The 21680-nt window shown below is 43.8% G+C and overlaps 1 protein-coding gene across 1 annotated transcript in view; it reads left to right on the top strand.

Moving 5' to 3' along the window:
• LOC124803496 (calsenilin) overlaps positions 1 to 21680 on the top strand; it is a 198757-nt gene that overhangs the window by 115182 nt on the left and 61895 nt on the right. Inside the window, exon 3 of the mRNA XM_047264677.1 lies at positions 6280 to 6453. Within this exon, the coding sequence (XP_047120633.1) occupies positions 6280 to 6453 (174 nt within the window). The remainder of the gene's footprint in view (positions 1 to 6279; positions 6454 to 21680) is intronic.

Here is a 21680-nt window from a genome sequence, read left to right as displayed (position 1 = left end):
CGTAAATGATTAGAGTGCAAATTCTGTACATGTGAAGCATGTGTATCAGCGGCTTCCGCATTTGTGAAATGTGCCGTCTGATCAATTGCAACATTAGTAGGTAAAGCAAAATTCAAGGTAGTTTGACTGTTTGGCATTGAAGATACACTTTCCTTGACTGTCGTGTGACGCACTGTCGTTAATGCAGTATTGTCAGAATTGATCTTCGTTGCAACAGAGTTATGTGGCAAATGAATATTTTAGGCATTGTCCATGACTGAGCTACGCGTAGTACTGTTAATCGTTTTAGGTAGCATGGCGCACAGATGCAATCAAAGAACAAACAAATAGACAAGAAATAAAGAGCAATTTGCCGTCGACCTGTTATGAATAACTGGCACAGATTAGTAAATACGCAGTGCAAAATTGCTAACTACACTTAGTAACTAATTAACAAAGAGCAGAGCGTCAGCCTGACTGTTGTTTCAAAAGATTAAAAAAAAATTCTATCTGCACAAAGCATCTACGTTTGCAGTAACGATTGAAAATACGTAACTGTCAGTGGCCTGCAATACATCCGTTATAATGGGAATGGCATGAGAAAGTCGCTTGTGCGCTTTGCCATCTACTGAACATTTCTGTCTGCGAGAATGTAAACCGTCAATAACTTGAAACCAAACCAAAACTGCATGAATTCACGTAACTCAAAAACTGAATCTAATGCAACACCATTGATTTGAACTGACGCTGGTAATAAAACGAAACTTGATCAATTTGAAACTAATGTGTCCGTACTTAATTAATGCTATTCCCGAAATAACAAAATTTCTTACCTTTATCTGCGCATGGTAACGCTCTGTTAGTGCTTTAAATTGTATAGTTAGCATACTGCTGTTGGGCAAGGCTGTTACTTAGCAAACATTTTAATTAAATCGGGAATGACTGAGTCGATAACTTCTTGAGCAAAATAGTCAATGAAAAACGACATGGATCTGGGAACTAGTATTGACTTGTAGTAAGTAACAATATGGTACTAACTTAAAACTTGTATTTTGACTCTTTGAAAATTAATAACACTCCCCATCGACACAGAATAAACTGATTATTCATTAACAATTAGCTTTACGAAATCATTGGCTGTGAGTGCTATACATTGTCTCAATAATCATTTATGAATACGCGCGTTGCATTGGTAACAAAACAATTTTCCTTACCTTAATGACTTCAAGTACGGTATCTTGCAAACAAAAAAATCAATACTGCCCGTAGCGAGTAAGTGTATATCCAGCACACGTCAAATACAACACGTCTTTACACTTTACACTTGAGAGTCGTCCATACATCTAGAGTTACTTAAACTAACACATTACCCATAACACGTTGAACCAGCGATCACTGTTGATCAGCGACGCTGCTACAGAAACGATACATTTGACCATCTCTGGTTCAGTATAAAATTTTCTTACAAAATTTTACCCTGTGTATATACTTTTCACATGGGCTCTAAAATACGTACCTTAAGAGGTATGAGAACTTGTTGGATAGAGGAGATGTCTTTTACACTAGCGAAGATGAAAAAGTGGTCATAGGTCCTCAGACATGCATTTTAGAACCAATGTTTACTGGACATTTTATTCTTTTCTTCATTCACACTACCACCTCTGAAAATTTCATATCCTACATTTTTAGCAAGAACAGTATCAGTACAAGTATTCCATTGTCAGAGGTACCAGAACGGTTGTCGCTTTTGACTCCCGACTCGTTCGTTTACCGTACAGGGACCATTACCTCGAATTGATACATTTACCCTTCTCCATCATGCTTGAATGTTTGTAACATCGTCACGAAATCACCCCATATATAAGGGTGTTTCCATATGCAAAAATTTAACAGGACATAGAGAATGCTCCACTGAAAAATTTGAGGGAGGGAACTTAGGGTCCGAGAAGACAGCTTAAGGAGATAATACGAATAAAATCACAGTACTTGTCCTTTTTATTTACCTTAGTTAGAGTTAACTGTATCAATGACACAATGAATGTACCCCATTTGTGCTGTATCTTACAGAATGTTCTGAAACTGACGGCCATGAATCTAAATGGAAGCATGACATTGGCGAACAAGGTTTTGACAAATGGTTCAAATGGTTCAAATGGCTCTGAGCACTATGGGACCTAACATCTGAGGTCATCAGTCCCCTAGAATTTAGAACTACTTAAATCTAACTAACCTAAGGACATCACACACTTCCATGCCCGAGGCAGGATTCGAACCTGCGACCGTAGCAGTCGCGCGGTGCCGGACTGCGCGCCTAGAACCGCTAGACCACCGCGGCCGGCTAAGGTTTTGACACACCGTGACAAATATCGCTGGTGTGTGTCGATTCATATCACAGGCAGCTACAGTTCTGGCAACTAATTCATCTCCGTATCCACTGCGGTCTCATACACAAGTGACTTTAGACATCCCCAAAGGAAATGATCAAGCGTTTTAGGTCAGATGACCTCTCAGGCTATAGAATAGGACCGCCCCTTCCAATGTAGCGACCAGGAAATACAGCACTGACATGGTTGCAGACGCGCACACTGAAGTGAGGTGGTGCACCTTCATGTTGTATCCACATCCTCTCATCACAAACAGCCAAGGTTGCTTTGCACGAAGCTCAAGTACATGACTTCCTTGTAACCAGGCTCGTCCTCCTTGTTTTCTTGCAAGAAATAAAGAATGTACGTGTAAATAAACAGTACAGTACGTGTAAACGCGTACGCATGTTAGTTGCGAGTGAGTGAGTAAACAGTAACGCTAGACAAAGAGGAAGACAAGTTTACTTCCATATCTCCTTAAGCTGGCTTCTCCGACCCCAGGTGGCCGGCCGGAGTGGCCGAGCGGTTCTAGGCTCTACAGTCTGGAACCGCGCGACCGCTACGGTCGCAGGTTCGAATCCTGCCTCGGGCATGGATGTGTGTGATGTCCTTAGTTTAGTTAGGTTTAACTAGTTCTAAGTTCTAGGGGACTGATGACCTCAGAAGTTAAGTCCCATAGTGCTCAGAGCCATTTTGAACCGACCCCAGGTTCCCAATCTCAAGTTGCTCAGTGAAGCATTCTCTATATCCTGGTACATTTTTCACGCTCATTAGGAAACAACGTATATACGAGGGTCACTCCAAAAGAAATGCACACTATTTTTTTTTAAATCCATCTTTTATTCTACATCTTTGAAAGTTTTACAGTGTGTAGATACATCCTTTAGGAACAATATTTTCATTTCTCCACATAATTTCCATCCCTCTCAACTGTCTTACGCCATCTTGGAACTAGCGCCCGTATACCCGCACGGTAAAATTCTGGACCAACCTGTTGGAACCACTGTTTGGCAGCGTGCACAAGGGAGTCATCATCTTCAAACCTAGTTCCACGAAGGGAGTCTTTCAGTTTCCCAAAGAGATGATAGTCCCATGGAGCCAGGTCGAGACTGTAAGGCGGGTGTTTCAGCGTTGTCCATCCAAGTTTTGTGATCGCTTCCATGGTTTTTTGACTTACATGTGGCCGTGCATTGTCGTGCAACACCAAAACATCCTGTTTTTGCCGATGTGTTCCAGCACGACTCAGTCGAGCTTGAAGTTCCTTCAGTGTCGTCACATATGCATCGGAATTTATGGTGGTTTCACTTGGCCTGAGGCCGTGCGGTTAAAGGCGCTGCAGTCTGGAACCGCAAGACCGCTACGATCGCAGGTTCGAATCCTGCCTCGGGCATGGATGTTTGTGATGTCCTTAGGTTAGTTAGGTTTAACTAGTTCTAAGTTCTAGGGGACTAATGACCTCAGCAGTTGAGTCCCATAGTGCTCAGAGCCATTTGAACCATTCGAACTTGGCCTGATGTCCACAAAAAGAGTTCTTTGGAATCGAAAAACACCGTAGCCATAACTTTTCTAGCAGAAGGTTTCCTTGGGTGAATTTGCATGATGCCACGCCACTGATTGCCTCTTCGTCTCTGGTGGAAAATGATGGAGCCATGTTTCATCACCTATCATAATTCTTCCAAGAAATTCATCTCCACCATTCTCGTGCTGTTCCAAAAGTTCGCTGCATACTGTTTTTCTTGTTTCTTTGTGAGCCACTGTCAACATCCTGGGAACCCACCTGGCAGAAACGTTTTTTAACGCCAACACTTTGAGTATTCTGCGAATACTTCCTTCCCCTATCCCAAGGTAGCGTGACAATTCGTTCACTGTGATACGTCTGTCAGCAGTCACCAGTTTTTCGTTAACTCTCTGCACATTGTCTAGAGTGTGTGCAGTACGAGGCCAGCCGCTGCGAGGACAATCCTCAATATCGCCGTGCCCGATTTCATCACGTAACCTGCTTGCCCACCGACTAACTATACTGCGATCGACAGCAACATCTCCATACACCTTTTTCAACCTCTTGTGGATGTTTCCCACTGTCTCGTTTTCACAGCACAGGAATTCTGTGACAGCACGTTGCTTCTGACGAACGTCAAGTGTAGCAGCCAGCTTGAAGACATGCTGTGCCGGCGCGACTCACGGGAACAGGTTGAACTAAGTTTGACAACAAGCGGGGAGGCTGTATCTACACACTGTAAAACTTTCACACATGCAGAATGAAAACTGTATTTTTACAAAAATAGTGTGCATTTCTTTTGGTGTGACCTTCGTATATACACTGCTGGCCACCGTAAATGCAACACCAAGAAAGACAAGAGGTAGCACAACAAAACTTATTTTGTAGATAGCATGTTGACCAAGTATCAAATGATTACGTTTACAGACGTCTGTGACATGTGGTTCCTGCCAGAATCAGTAGCCAGAGTAGCCGCCATTGTTGGAGATCACCGCTGCCACACGTCTCGGCATTGAGTCAAAGAGACGTTGGATGTGTTCCTGGGGTACAGCAGCCCAAGCAGCTTCCACACGTTGCCAAAGATCATCTGGTGTGGCAGCTGGGGATGTAATCTGGGTCACTCGTTGAGCAACCATGGACCACATGTTTTCTATCGGCGAAAGATCCGGAGAGCGAGCCGGCCAGGGAAGCACTTCAATCTGGTAATTGACGAAGAACCTTTGGACAATGCGTGCCACGTGTGGTCGCGCATTATCCTGTTGAAATATGGCTGTGGCCGAGCCCTGAGGGTAAGGAAGGACAACTGGCTCCAGCACCTCGGATATGTAGCGCCGGCTATTTAAAGTACCGGCAATGCGTACTAGAGGCGTGCGAGAGTAATATCCAATACCGCCCCATACCATAATACCCGGTGCAAGACCAGTGTGGTGGTGCATAATGCAGCTGTCCAGCATCCTCTCTCCACAGTGTCTCCACACTCGAATCCGACCATTGTGGTGCTCCAGACAGAAGCGTGACTCGTCAGTAAAGACAACGTCATTCCATTCTGCCGTCCACATCCGTCTGTCATCACTCCATTGGCGACGGAGTCGTCTGTGGTTCTGCGTCAATGGTAGACGAAGCAATGGACGTCTTGCGGACAGACCACTCTGCTGTAAATGGCGTCGAATGGTACGCGCAGACACTGGATGATGCGTTACAGGCGCAATGGGCTGTGCTATGGTTCGGGATGTCACTGAGCGATCCGTCACTGCCATGCGCACAATTTGCCTATCAGCACGTGCAGTGGTGCACCGAAGTGAATGCGATCGACCACGTCGGTCCGTCGTACCCTCCTGCATCCAACGGTCACATATCCGCATTACAGTTGTTTGGTTTCGTCCAACACGACTAGCGATTTCTCAGTATGATAATCCACAATCTCGGTAAGCCACTATCCTTCCTCTGTCGAACTCGGATACTTGATCAAACGATGTTCGCTGTTGTCTACGAGGCATAACTGATCGTCTTGTGAAACAACCACAAGGTAAACACACGTGCCGAACGTACACTCGTCGAAATCGCCAAGCCTTGAATGGCGCTATGAGGTGGTGCCACAGGCGCGCGTGATGTGCATCTGCGCTGAAATTCTAATCAGTTGCAGATCTCATCGCTGCAAACCCATGGTGTAAATTTCACTTGATTCGGATGCTTCCTTCAGGGTGTTGCATTTACGGTGGCCAACAGTATATATATATATATATATATATATATATAATATCACTCGGGTTCCTATGTAGAACTCTTGTCTACTAAGCCCCCCAGATCATCTAGAAGTGGGTAAAATGAATTGTAAAACACCCCGTAGATCCGTTCCCATTTGGGCACTCCGTATCTTCCCACTCGCGAACGAGCGGAGCCGCGGCCCGGATAACTCGTGTTGGCACCGCCTGCCCGCAGGACCTGCTGGTGACGCTGTCGACGCTGCTGCGCGGCTCCATGTACGAGAAGCTGCGCTGGACGTTCAAGCTGTACGACATCAACGGCGACGGCTGCATCACGCGCGCCGAGCTGTCCGAGATCGTGTCGGCCATCCACGAGCTGATGGGGCGGCGCGCGCACCACGTCAGCAGGGTACGTAGCGCAGGCGCCGCCGCCGCCGCACCTCCTGCCGGGCGCAAGGTTCACGGTTCCGGAGTTGCAGTGCAGTCGCTGCGACAACACTCGAGTACGTACTGGGTAATATTTATTTACTGACTGCTGAGTTAGCCCGACCAGATCAGGACCTTAAGGCCGTGTCTTACATCTGACCAGGAGCATCACGTACAAAAGATGTTACAAACTTCTCAATAATAACATTAATAAAAACATATTTTTAATAATAAGAACAACTGACAATCTGTCTGAAGGAGCAGCACTATCAACTCGTGTCAACAAGCTAAAGCTGGCGTACCAGCTGACGAAGAATACCTGTTATAAAACATGTCTCTCCCGTAACACTACACTGAAGAACTACCAGACAGCCATCCATCCTGAAGCCTTATATGCTTCAGAGTGTTTAATACTCAATCGGAAGACACTTACTGAAAAGCTCGAAATCCAGGAGAGAGAGATAATGAGGAAGATACTGGGGCCAGTCAAGGAAGGCGACAATTATAGAAGGCGACCCAGCCGAGAGCCCTAGCAGAACTGTGAAAGAATCACTGATATAGCTAGGAAAAGACGTCTAGCATTTTACGGACTCATTTAAGGGATGAATCATGACAGATTGACCAACCAGCTTCTCTGTTACTGGCAAAAGAGGAAGACCAGTCACCATGGTTGATGGAAGTGGAGAAAGATCTTCAGGAACTGGGAATAACAGTAGGAAACTTGAAGGATCGGACAGTATTCAGGAAGAAGCTTAGACAAAAGAGGTTCCAGGACAGACTACCAAGAAAGAAGACTGGTGCCTTCTGGACACAGGAGAGGAAGGAACAATACAGCCAGAGGATGCCTAAGTCCTGGCCAAACGTCAAAGCCTACTCCAAACGCAATAGTTCAATATCGTGGTCCTTAGTTGGCCTATACGAAGTAAGAAGAAGAACAGCTGACACTAACGCCAATAACAAAAATAATTATTACAACAGTGCAGGGCATTTGGAATGATAGAGATTAGCTTACCATATTTGAAGCCATTTTTGGTGTTACCAGAAGCAGAATGGATAAAGGAAGAGGCGAAGACTGAAATGGAAGTGACAGTGATTTAGACAACTCTGCCGACAAGTAGTTGAGAACAGTTCTGGGGAACGGGGGTTGATGATAATGAGCTGCTCAGAACGCAGGAGAGGTGGCTGTTGCTGTAGAAGGTCGATGACTAGCTGTCTTTCGAAGTTTGGAAGTAATTTAATTTCTCTGATACTTAGAGGAAGAGTGTTCCCAAGTTGATACAGAAAATGATTCTGGTAACATGGCAACGCAATGTGAAAGTACAAAAGATAGAAACACGTTTCCAACGTTCTTGGAAAGACAAAAGTCCAAATTTTTATGCATTCAAAATGCAAAATGAGCACCATGTATTACAAGGCAAACATCAAAACGGTGGTTCCTTTCTCCTTTCTTGCCACACACGAAGCAACTGGTCTCTCGTTATCGAATTCACAGCTTCAACAATGTGACGTTGCATACTTTCAACAATGTCAGGCATAGGGGGGATAAAAATGAGGTCTCACAGATAAAAGTAACTAGGTGTGAGGTCTTAACAGATCGGACGTTACCTGAATGACACCATTTCAGGACGTTGAATTAGAAGAGGAGGAACAGGAGGTTATTTCGTCGCCGGTGGCCTTCCAGGTCTCTTGACTTTTATCTGTGGGATTACGTAAAAGCCATGTTTTTATGCCCCCTATGCCTGACGCTCTTGAAAGTCTGTGACATCGCATTGTTGAAGCTGTAAATTCGATAACGAGAGACCAGCTGCTTCCTGTGTGGCAGGAAATGAGACACCGTTTTGATATTTATAGTGTAACACAGGGTGCTCACATTTAGTTCATAAAATTTGGTACGTTTCTCTTTCCAAGAACGTTGGAATTGTGTTCCTATCTTTTGTAGTTTGGGAGAAATAAATGTTTGAAATCTGTTCCTTCTTTTTGAATAACCCTGTTTTTCTGTTGTGCTGTTCAAATATTAGAGCAGGAAATGAAGACAAATAAGAGGGAGTGCAATGAGGGTGAAGACGATAGAGTAAACATAGGGTACGATAGTCTCTACACTTATTGGCACACAACCATCATAATTGTTCATAGACTGATGTGATATGGTCGAAGAAGCGTATATTACAAATGTATCGTACTCAAGCATTTATCGGCACTTCCATCCTGCGTGTGCCTTAGCAAGAAAGTCCTTGAATGACATCGCCATAGTATGGGGAGTATTAGTGTCTCATACGAGCTGCTTCTTAAGCTCGAAAGAAAACACTTTTCTTTATATCTGTGCAGGTAGTGGAGTGATGCTCGCCACTTTTTTACAGACAGGAGCTGTGTGTTCAGTCCAGTTTGCATGATACTCCAGAATAATCCCCAAGTTCTTTGCAGAAGAAGAAAAGGTTATTTCTTTGCCGTTCAGGGTTAACGGCGGAAAAGTTTTTCTGAATTGACGATTAATACAGGGTGTACATAAAGTCCGGGAACACATTCAATTATTTATTGCACAAGACCTAAACACTGTACAGATGTCATATGTCATACATATTGCATTTTGAAGAGAAACTCTGAATTAGGAAAATATGTTCGTCTTTAAAAGAGTCTGACACAATAGTCATGGTACTTTTCAGTTCCATACATCATGTCAAAATAAAGATGAAATGCTAGGTTGAATTGTATCAAATGGTTCAAATGGCTCTGAGCACTATGGGACTCAACATCTTAGGTCATAAGTCCCCTAGAACTTAGAACTACTTAAACCTAACTAACCTAAGGACATCACACACACCCATGCCCGAGGTAGGATTCGAACCTGCGACCGTAGCAGTCCCGCGGTTCCGGACTGCAGCGCCAGAACCGCTAGACCACCGCGGCCGGCTTGAATTGTATCTCAGAATATTAAATCACAAAGGCTGCAACGAGAGCGAAATTGATCATGTTTATGTTGCAGTTAAGATAGGTTTTAAACAAAACTCCCCACTGAAGCCGATTCTGTGCGTTGATACCACTAATTTTCTCTTATGACGCAACCAGACGCAGAGATCGCTACAAGAGACCATCAAGTTGGGTGCTGGTTGACCGTGATAAAATGCCGCACAATGTGATAAAATTTTTCAGTAGAGCACAGAATCGGAAACAATGTAGATTGCAGATTCTACGAGGGAGAATGCAAATACGCATGGGACACCAAGATGATGGCGTGTATTCGTCCCACCAGACTAGATTACCAGCGTAATGAAACTGCTGAAACATGTAATAAACTTATAGAGACAGTTAGTGACATTTAAGGTACATATCCAATAAATACTAAGTCATTTTTACTCGTAGCAACATTATTACTCATTATTAACTTATAACTACAAACATGGCAATCATACATGCATCTCGACAGAAGAAATAGTATGAAGCAAGAAAGACTCAACGAACTTCCTTTGATTCATATAAAAGAATAAAACGACATTACTCCATCGACCCTCTAACACATCGAGTTCAAGGATATACATATCTCTCTCACATCGAGTTCAAGGATATACATATCTCTCTGCATGCCATTTAATCAAACGAAAAAGTTTAATTTGATATAGTGGGGAACCAGCTGCCTCAGTCTAACTTCCTCAACAATAATTTTGGCTTGCAAACATATCCGCCCTTTTTGCGATGAGAGTAGCAGAGAGACATAGATGGTGGAGGAGAGAGGAGACAGTGCTAGCTGGATATTTATGGTGGGAGAGAGAAAGTGGCACTGAAGGAAAACGAGAGATGGATGAAGACAGCAGCAGTGGGGGTCAAAGAGATAAGGAAATGATGGTCAGCGAGAGACAGTAGCAGTACAGGAGACAGTATACGAGACAGAGATACCAACGTGTTAAGTTTCCCAGTCAAGGGATACCAAAACGGAGAAAAGACAGTGGAAATGAAAAAGAGAGATGAGTCTAGACCATAGATAAATTTCTATCCAAAATTCAATCTCGCCTAGACCTACGAGGGTCGGTCAAAAAGTAATGCCTCCCATTTTTTTTCTACTTAAAGAAATTAAGTTAAGTGAAAAATTTGAATTTGGCGCCATTCCTCAAACCTTCTTCTGCAATCCACTGCAGTAGTAACTTTCTGTGTCAACAGGTGGCAGCACAGCAGAAGTTTGTAAGATGGCCGACATCGATGTTCGTTTGAGACAGCGTTGTGCGATTGAATTCTTGAATGCAGAAGGTGAAACGCCCATACGCATTCATGAAAGACTGAAGAAGGTGTATGGTGTTGTGACAGTGGATGTCAGCACTGTTAGACGATGGGTTCGTCGTTGTAAGGAAGCTGAAGGGCAAACACCGTTGACTGACGAAAAGCGGAGCGGCAGGCCGGTGAGTGCAGTGACTCCACACAACATTCAGCAAGTTGATGACATCATTCGTGGTGACCGTCGGGTGACTGCAGATGAAGTGTGTCGCATTATTTCTCTTAGTAAAGGCAGTGTGATCACGATTATTAAACAATTGGGGTACTCAAAAGTTTGTGCACGGTGGGTTCCAAGAATGTTAACCGATCAGAATAAAGAGGCAAGGAAAACAATAGCCTCCCAACACTTGCAGCGCTTCCGTTTGGAGGGAGATGAGTTTCTGAATAAATTGTGACCGGGGACGAAACATGGGTGCATTTTTTTGAACCCGAATCAAAGAGGCAGTCAATGGAGTGGCGTCACACAAGCTCGCCGAGGAAGAAAAAATTCAAAACTGTGCGATCGGCAGGGAAAGTTATGGCAACAGTTTTCTGGGATACAGAGGGTGTGATTCTGGTTGATTTTTTGGAGCAGGGATGCACAATAAATTCTGTTCAATACGTCACAACCCTCAACAAACTTAAAGCACGTCTTCAGCGAGTTCGCCCAACAAAATCAATGGCAGATGTTCTTCTTTTGCATGACAATGCAAGACCACACACCAGTCGTCACACCTCTGACGAGATTGTCAAAATTGGATGGGAAGTTTTGCCTCATCCCCCATACAGCCCTGACCTGGCACCATCAGACTTCCATCTGTTCGGGCCACTAAAAGAAGCTCATCGTGGGATTCATTTTGAAGATGAGGAGGCCGTCAAAACATCCGTGCGTCAATGGCTTAGGAAGCAGAGCTGTGATTTTTACCGTGCTGGGATACATGCCCTTGTTCAAAGATGGACCAAAACTGTAGAGATGGGCGGAGATTACATTGAAAAATGACAAAATGATCCTCAATGTTGTGGTTTTCAACCTATGTAATTGCATTTAAATTTCCTGACAATTAAACGTAGAAAAAAAATAGGAGGCATTACTTTTTGACTGACCCTCGTAGGTGTTAAAGTTCTCGAGCACGGGAGGGTCCAGCCCCCCCTCCCTCCCCCCCCCCCCCCTGTCGGGCAAAACATTAACACGCAGGTATAGCGGAGGGCACATTTTATATCGAAAATTTTAAACACGTGGGTATAGGGTAAAAATTAAGTTGTACCACGACAATATTTGAGGTGCCAAGATGATACGATGACAGTGGCAGAGGGAAAGAAAGACAAAAGGAGACAGTGAAAGTAGGAGAAAAAGAAACAAATGCACGCAGTGGAAGAGAGGAGCCCGTATGTCGGCCAGTCGCCGGTTTGGGGAGGGAAGATCGAGTTGAGTCAGTCTTCCCCCATTTGCAGAATTTCCCCGTCACCTATACCAACGTGTTAAAGTTTCCCAGTCAAGGAATACAAACACCTAGCAAACTCTCCCCAAGAAGACGTGTAGAGGGGAGACGAGAGTGGTTGAAGATACAAACAGAAGACTGTAAGCGAAAAAGAAAGAGACAGTGGCAATGGGAGGGAGAAAGAATGGGTCAAAGACAATAGCAGTGGGACAGGGAGACAGTGAAAGTGGCAGAGAAGGAAACAGTACTAAGGAAGAGCGAGAGAAAGGGATAGTGGCAATATGAGAGACAGACAGTAGAAAGTGTTAGTGGGACAAAGAAGAGATAGTGGGAGAAAAACACATATAGACAGTGTCTGTGAGAGGGAGCTGATGGGTATGAAGGACAGACTGGGTAAAAGAGTGCGAATATGTTCGTATGCCAAAATGTTTGGCAGCTGGTTCCCAACTTCTCTGTCGGTGTCTTTTAAAGAGGAACATATTCGCCTTTTTGCGCTCCGACAGTAGCATTTTTCGACTGGTTGCATATTACCATTGTTCCTTTATAACTTACTGCTACTTGCCTCAGAATTTCGACCATTTTGCACTCCTTTTTCCTAAGTCGACAAATCCATTCGAAGTGTTTTGTTTTTCAAGTCTAGCTTCCATTCCATTATCAAGCGCAAAGTCGGAGCTGCATTTCTGGTGCCCTTGCCTTTCCGAAAACCGAACTGAACTTCAGCTAGCAACTCCTCGCTTTTCTTTTTCATTCCTTTATTTTTGCCAGCGGCTTCGATGCATGAGACGTTACTCAGATTCTGCGATAATTCTCGCAATTCTCAGTCTCTGTCGTCTTCAGGATTGCCTGGATGATATTTGTCGGAAAGTCGGATGGCGTGCTTCAAGTTTCATACATTCCACACACCAACTTGAATAGTCCTTTGGTTGCCAATTACCTCAAAGATTTTAGCTATTCCTAAGAGGTATTCCCTATCCTTTCTGCCTTATTTTATCGTAAGTATTACAAAGCTCTGCCAAACGCTGACTACAATAGTGGATCCCCTATGTTTTTCATTTTGGCTCCCATTTCTTCTTCTGTCACATAAGTAGAGTAGTTGCCATGTGTTTTCGAAGTGATGGTTAAAATATTATTACTATTCGGGGGCTGTGAGCCACATCTATCGCTCCAGAGAAATTGTTCGAAAACGGGTCAACCGGAAATCTATTGAGGTCAATATCTCTAAGAACTAACCCAATGGTGAATTTAACATTGGGTGTAATGAGTTCGAAAAGATGCCAACTGTGGATTTTGAAATCGGAGAGTGTTGCAGATCACGTACCGTTGCTTAGGTCTCTCAGAACATATTAACTTTTATCTGGAAAGTTTTTCGGTATGTTGCGCTGATTCGATTATATTAAAGAAGTATTGCCGATATGAAGAGCTGAAAAATACGTCAAGGAGAAACAGAAGTTTTGTAGGATAATGAATGTCCTTTCTAGCGTTGAGAAATGAGGAAAACAGTTTACACTTTCAGTTTTAAATGAACATAATTTTCAAGAACAGAATAGAAACACTTCTTTGATATTCTGCAAAAATCGTCTAATCGCGTCTGTTGATGACGTAAAAAGCGTAATAATGGCCAGTGAGCAACAAAGCTAAATCAATACAATGTAAATGTGGTGTGACTAGAGCCTCCAGTCGGGTAGACCGTTCGCCGGGTGCAAGTCTTTCGATTTGACGCCACTTCGGCGGCTTGCACGTCGATGGGAGTGAAATTATGATAATTAGGACAACACAACAGCCAGTCCCTGAGCGGAGAAAATCTCCGACCCAACCGGGAATCGAATCCGGGCTCTTAGGATTGACATTCTGTCGCGCTGACTGCTCAGCTACCGGGGGCGGACATCAATTCAATAACAACCGTTATGATAGATTAAAGATGCGTTTCTTTTTGTTCTTATCGTAATGTTCTGCCAACCAGCCGCGGAGAAATTTTTTATGTTTTCAACATTACAAAAAATGTATTTTAAGGAGACGGTCTCCCATTTCCTAGCTACATTAACAAGTATTCAAAAATTTCCCAGCTTTATTCTCGGAATACCTACCTCTATGGAATTGGAATCCGTAAATATCTCTGCAGCTCGGATCAAACGCCTTATTTTCCGAATTAGACCTTTCAATTCATCTCCCTTTGTAGGAAATTGTTGCTAAACAGCCTTTTGAAGCGCACGCAAGGAAACAGTGAAGAGAGTTACTTAAAGCTTCGATGGTCATTGTTGGTCATCTACGCCTTCACCTGCTTCTGTACTGCGCAGGCCACATTTCGGTGTGTATTGGAGGGTACTTACGTACCGCTGTCGCTGCCTCCTCTTCCCTGTTCCAGTCGCGAACAGAATCGTTTAATAACGCATATTTTTGTGTATTTATTCCAAATATGCTAAATTTCCTGATGCTCATAGTCAGTTGCCACTCCCTGCACCCAGCGTCCTCTTGCATTTCGCTACAAGTTTCTATCACTGCGATTTCTCTGTATACAACAGCAACATCTTCGAAAAACCTCATGGAGGTTTCGACGTTAATTACTACGTCATTTATCCATGTTGTGGAGAGTAATAGTCCTATAAAACACCCGAAGTCACTTTTCGTGTCTGAAGACTTCCCTCCGTTCAGAAAAACATGAAGTGTTCTGTTGGTTAGAAACGCTTCAATCCAGTCACACAGTTGGTCTGATATATCGCACCCGCGTACACTGTTCATTAAACGGTAATGCGGAACTGAATCGAATGCCATCCGAAACTCAAGGAACACGTCATCTAAGTGGACGTCTGCATCCACTGCTTTCTGAGTAACGTCGACGAACAAAGTGAGCTAGGTTTTACACTATCGTTATTTTCGGAACCTATGCTGGTTTCTACAAAGCACATAAAAATTCTGAGACAGAAGCAAATGATATTTAGGTATGTCTGGTCTCCAACAAAGAATGTGTCAGGCATCCGTATTGTTACAACCGTGTCGCTAGCGTAACCTGTAGCAACTCCGTCAATTTGTGTAGCAGAAATCCAGAGTATCACTGACCAATCAGTTATGTTCAAAAATTGCGGTAAGAAAACTTGTTCATGGATGAATCGGTGGAGTACTTAAGCTTCAAATATACTGCTTGTCTTGCTAAACTGACCGTCTTACGATCAGTGCTAATCACTGTGTTAGAAATATGATAACTACGATACTCCAGACTTCGATTTAAGACCCAGTCCCGCAAAGCCACTCTAATTTGAACATCGTCTTTTCTTAGTGCCTGCTGAACAGGAATATGAGAGAAATGCAATGAACTAAGAGGAACAACTATACAGAGGTACTATTATTTGACTCAGAATAACGAGCTTTATTCGTAGAAAAAAAAATAAAAGTCCGGTTTTATTGAAGGAAGAGCATCTGTCATAGCCAAAATTTCTACGATTCTGGGTCGGATTCATCCCATCAGTAACGCGAATTTATGGCTCCAGTCGCTGAAAAATGTCAACGGCGTGGAAGATCTCGATATCTCTCTGCATGAACCAGAGCTCCATAAGCATATCAAATGCCTCTTCGTTAGATTACTGCATTCTTGCGCGGACAAATAAACTGATTAAAAACCACAAAAGAATGCTTTGCCAATGCACCACTATAAAGCCTCTTGTTGCACAAGATTAATGGTGCAGACCAAGAGGAAATGCAGGATCCGCCATCGGTTTAGCGTCATCAGCTTCCATTTCCTACCTGTGTAGCACTGGCGTGATGTGGGACGAGGTGTACGCAGCAAAATTTTTTGGTGCTATCTTCTCCAACAATAGCAGTTTTGAACCATCCTACTACTATTTGAGATTATTGTCAACTCGTGTGCTGTAGATCCCATACACGAAAAGGTTTGTTGTTGAGTTCGCCATAGAAGATTTAGATGCAATGCGTCGTTTCCTGAGAAAATGGGTAGTGTGATAGCTCTGGGACAACCGGTGTTAAAGTCAAAGTGCCTATGTATTTGTTTACTATGTTCGTTGTAAGTAGTCAAGGACGTTGACGGATTCGACGAATCTCGGTATACAAACTTTTAATACATGATAAAAAATATTGCAATAGTTAAAAAACAAAAGAAAGAGACAACAGTTTGGAATATGTATGGTGCCGTTCCGTGTTGAGGATCTGTCTTTAGAAAAAATTACTGCTTGCAGCTCTTTAGGGGTCGTCAACTGCCATCAACAATATCAAGCACATTGGCATTTTCAGGATACTAGATGTATAGCGGGTGCCAATAAAAAAACAATCACGTTTCAAAATGTGTCAACGTGCTAAGACGAGTGCTCACCCCCCGCCCTCCCCCCGCCACATAACACACTTACAAAAACTTATACAGCTTTATCATCACTCTGGTTCTTTCTCTCTGCATACCAATAAGCCGCAAGATACCTTAAGGTGAGTGGTAGAGAGTATTTTCGGTATTATCACTTGCATCTTTCCCCTGTTCCTGCCGGGAATGGATCGTGGGAAGCATGTCCGTTTCCGCATGAGCTGCTTCAAAGTAGACGTTTCACAAGACGTGTATGACACAAACATGTGTTCTCGGAATTTCCGCAGTAAATTATCTGTGATGCACAATGCATCTGTTACAGATTCTGGCACTGGAGTTTGTTGACTAGTTCCGTAATTCTTCTTTGCGAGGAAACACGCCACAAATTGTTCGGTCTTCTCTGTTTAGTCTGCCTTGTAACTATCCCAGACTGGCGAACAATACTCTATAACTGGTCGAACGAGTACTTTGTAACCCCATCTTCTGCATGTAAATTACGAGGGGCAGTCAAATGGGACCCGAACACCCGCCACAATGGTGCCATGGAATGGTTCCATTCAAAAATAATCACCACTCGCGTCAAAACTTTTATCCCGGTGTGGGACGTGACGATCGATTCCTGTTTCGTAGGACGCAGCCGGCCGCTGCCGGAACCACCCCACAATCCCACGCACTCTTGCACTTCCTCGTCTCACTGCAGCCGATGTCGACGCACGTCTTTCTTCGGGTCACCAAGGGTGTGAAAATCAGACGGTGAAAGATCCGGGCTGTGCAGAGGATGTTGCAGTGCTTCCCACCCACATCACTGAAGCGTAGACATCGTCGGACTGGCGGGCGATGTTACGAAACAGGATGGTTCCATCCGACAGCCTTCCTGGGCGCTGCGAATTGATTGTGGTTCCACGCTCAGGAATTCGGCGGGCAGAGGGCTCTTGCAGTCGAAGGAGGAGGTCATCATGACCTTGCCGGAACTTCGTGTGAGAACGGGAGAGATGTTAGATGTTTCAGCTGTTGGCTTGGCCATTTGCCCTCCGGCTGTCGGAATGCTGTTGGACGGAATCATTCAGAAGCACGATAATATCCGCTCCCACAATGCCAATCGGATGAAGCCTACCATTTGGTTGGGAAGCAGTGCAACGTCCTATATACAGCTTGGACCTTTCACCGTCTGATTTTCACGTCTTCGGCGAGCTGAAGAACGACATGCACGGATGTCTGTTTCAGTCGGAAGAAGAAGTGCAAGAGTGGGCGCGCTTGTGGAGCCACCGGCGGCCGACCTCGTTCTATGATACAGGAATTAAACATGTCGTCCCCCACTGAGAAAAATGTGGTGATTACTTCTGAACGGGAATATTCCATGACCCCAATGTGTGGGGTGTCCGGTTTTTATTTGACTGTACCTCACGAATTTCCGTAAGATTCTTCCAACGATTCTCAAGTCTCATTTACTTTACTACAGTTTGTTCTACGGGTTTTACTTTTCCCAGTGATTTATCACCAATAACGTAGTCGAACAGTAATGAATCTTTCCGTCTGTTCATTGGCAAAACGTTACATTTACTTATGTTGCAGTACCATGTCCACGAGTCCCTTCAACGGCCGCCGACAGTCTGCAGGCCTTTCTGCAGTCTACTGGCGTCGCGGTCTTCCTTCAGTGAATATCACCGCGCATAAAGAGACGCACAGTGCTCCAATGCGTATGAGAAACACGTTTACTTCGTTGAACTTAGAAAAGAAGAAATTCCTGACGTGTGTTTGTGTGGAGTACTTCCTTGTTTTGGTTTGAAGAAACCATTCGCAAAAACTGTAAAATGCTTCTGATGTCTTCTATAATTACCTGCAGTGCTCTCTATCAATGCGTTTCACAGCTTCCACTGAATGTACGACAGCCAGCCAGACATAATTCATAAACAACGTATTATACTGGATTCCAATATTTAGTCATCTCTCTCTCTCTCTCTCTCTCTCTCTCTCTCTCTCCACACACACACACACACACACACACACACACACACACACACACACGGGGTTTCATATTGTTGACTGGAACTGTGTTTTCGAGCAAATAATTAAAATAGTTTCAGTATGCGGGCCCCAGTGAAGGATTTCGAGAAGATTTACTTTCGTTATTGACCAATATTTGCCACTGGAAACACATCTAAATCTCTCTGAATCTTCCCGATCCAACCACTGAAATGGACCTCCTAAAAGCAGCCCGCTCCATATATATGTGGGAAAGGCTTGAAATGATAATAAAAAATTAATAAGTAAATAAACCCACGCGAGACCGGTCAAGGTCTCTTACATTTTCCCTCTGCTGTGGCTAAAACAAAAACCTAATTTGAAAGAATTCTACCGATCATCCACCTCAAAACCATCTGCTCAAAACTAGCTTTCAACATTTTTCACAGTGTAATCTTTCATGAATTTTCCATTTTTCACTCACTGCTCATGCCGTGACAGCCTCTTTCAGTTCTCGGAAAACCTAACAAATTCAAAAAAGTTGTGCTGGACGTTCTTTTAATAAGTTTGTTCGAAGAGATTTCGGGATTGCAGGCGGTCGTCGTACACTAGACTTCACTTTACTTCACGATGTTTCAACTGGACCCCTACCGGTCATCTTCAGATGAGCCATCAAAGACTGGCGAAGACGTTTTCCGCTCCGCCGTATATAACGCGCTGACAGTATTGCCGCGCATGCATCAGAGTCACGGTGACAGAAGGGCCGACCACAGCGCGCTCGCTGGTGGAACTCCACAGATCAGCTGTCTTTCGCGTTGCCGCTCGCCGCAGTCATCGGACTATTCTGGTGTCTTCGTCTGCAGCAAATCTCGGAGATGAGAGGATTCCGTGCATTATCCATCTTGTAGCCACTGTCGCGGTTCATTAGATTTTCCGCGATGCGTATTTCAACGGATTTTTCTTTTGTTTATAATGGAGTGCCAAAAAGATGTTTCTGTGGTTGAATTAATATTTTGTCATACTCCATTGAATGTCCGTTGGAGGTACAATGTTTGGCAACTGCAAACGTGCTGGGTAGCAGAAGGCGAGTGCAACGTTTATGTTCTGCGCAACGTTCTTCCACTGTGCGTGTTGTTTGTCCTATATAGGCCATACCACACAAGCAAATTCCCGCCTTCTGCGATAACGAGTTATCCTCGATTGATCCCAGAAGGTCCGAAATGTTAGATGGTGGGCGGAAAATCACTTTCACCTGAAAATTAGTGAGGATCCTTGCTATTTTTAAGGAAGTACTCCAACAAAGGGAAGATAAGCTAGGGACTTTGCTGGCGCTTTCTCCTCTTTGTCCACTTCCCGGTTCTTGTCTTTAGCTCAGAATGTCCTGTTAATTTGGTGGGTCGAGTATTCATTGTCTCTGAACATTGTCCTCAAATGTGAAAGCTCTCTAGGTAAACTATCAGCGCGCTATATGAGGCGGAGCAGAGAACGTCTTCGTTAGTCTGCGACGGCTCACCTGGAGTTTAGTGACAGGTGTCCAGCTGAAGTATCGTGAAGCTTACGACGACCGACTGCAATCCCGAAATCTCTGCCAACATTTAATTCCCCGTGAAAATTTTAAATTTCACTGTGTAACCTTGGTTGAACGTTTTCCACATTTACAGAGTAGTGGATTGTATTATATGTTGTGAGTGGACCAAGTATTTAGTAGTTCTACTATCACTTACCGTAACAGCTCATACACATTTACTCTATATGTTAGTCGTTTACGACACGTTTAGGGAATCTAGCCACAATTATCGATTAACATGAATTCAACAGTTACTTTTATAGATAGTGTAGAGTGGATGTTGAATAAACTATATACGTGTAGTTCTTGCACTGTACTTGTTCCATTGTGGTACCTAAGTCTTGCCTTAAAACTATTGCCCCTATACGAGGGCACAGTCCACGATTAATTTAGGTTCTAAGTACTATTTTTAGGTCACCCATGCCCACCTGAGTTGCGTCCTCCGTCAAATGCCACAGTACTCCTGTTAAGACTTCTTCAGTGTCGCCCCTTGCAGCTCCCCGTCATTCACGCAGGGATGACAAATGTCTCCTCGTCGGAAATGGATCATCTTCCGTTTCCGTGTCCGTCTACGGCAAATGAACGCGCTGCCCACTCTCCCACGCTCCTGGAGGTTATTTCCCGCTGCCTGCCATCGCGTTTTGGCCCCCTCCCAAGAAGCAATCTCACGTGTTATTTATGTCGCTCGAGGACTGCCTACCAACAAAGTGTTCCGAGTTCTTCCTCGTCTTGTTTCCTGTCTCTCTATTTTCTGCTCTTTCTCAGTTATGAGCGCTCAGTCATTCCCCCGCCACTTGTCCACCGACAATTGGGTCACGTATTTTAGACACCTGTTCTGTTTTTCTCTAGAAGATATATGCCTCCCATTTATCACAGTCGTCATTAACGGAATGGGAAGCTATAGATCAGTAGCTTTGTGTCTTTCACGATGGCGCGTGAGAGGAGAAAATTTGTACCGTCCCACTGTGAAAACTAACTTGAATTGCACACATACAGGATTACAGATACACAATTAACTTTCTCTTGGAGTAAACAGGCGGAAAAAATTTTAATATCACTACTACTCTCGAAGTAAAATTAAGTTTTCTCCCGTTCGTTAAAATAATTTCCGAAAAGGACTGGAATAATTTCTTTTTGATAATCGCAATATTCTTCATACGACTTTGAATGTTTTACGTTGAAAAATGTGCCCAAATAGCACACCATTATTTGGCACGAAATGATGTAAGCTAACCACAAGAAATTTACAACTGGGTGACAAAGCTTATATTATGGGAATAAGAGACAGGCATATGTAGAGTCATTTTTCCCTCGATCAATAGGTGGACGGAATAGGACAAAATGTTCGTACAAAGTACCCTACACTACACACAGTACAGTGCATAGCGAAGTATCTACGTCAGTGTAGAAGCAGAAGTGGCTGTAATGAAACGAAAACTTTGATCGTCCTCGAAACGAGACATGTGTTAATTGCTGTTCCATAGTGTTTATCATGAATTACCGGAAGTTCGTTCTGCCTCAAATATGAGATTTTATAGTGTCAAATTTAAATTTGTTTCTCTGTGGTGATAAAGTCACCTCAGTAGGGAGGCCTTAAAAATAATTGCCTCCAGATGATTACACTCCTACAACTCCGTCTGAGGTGAAAATTAGTTATCATTGAATTTCTCTCATAGTTTATGTAATTGCAATAGTTCCCGTAC

This window comes from Schistocerca piceifrons, chromosome 1, assembly GCF_021461385.2.
Source record: "Schistocerca piceifrons isolate TAMUIC-IGC-003096 chromosome 1, iqSchPice1.1, whole genome shotgun sequence".
NCBI classification, from domain to species: Eukaryota; Metazoa; Arthropoda; class Insecta; order Orthoptera; family Acrididae; genus Schistocerca; species Schistocerca piceifrons.
Note: the sequence above shows the minus strand (reverse complement) of the source record. Positions and strands in the feature narration are given on the sequence as shown.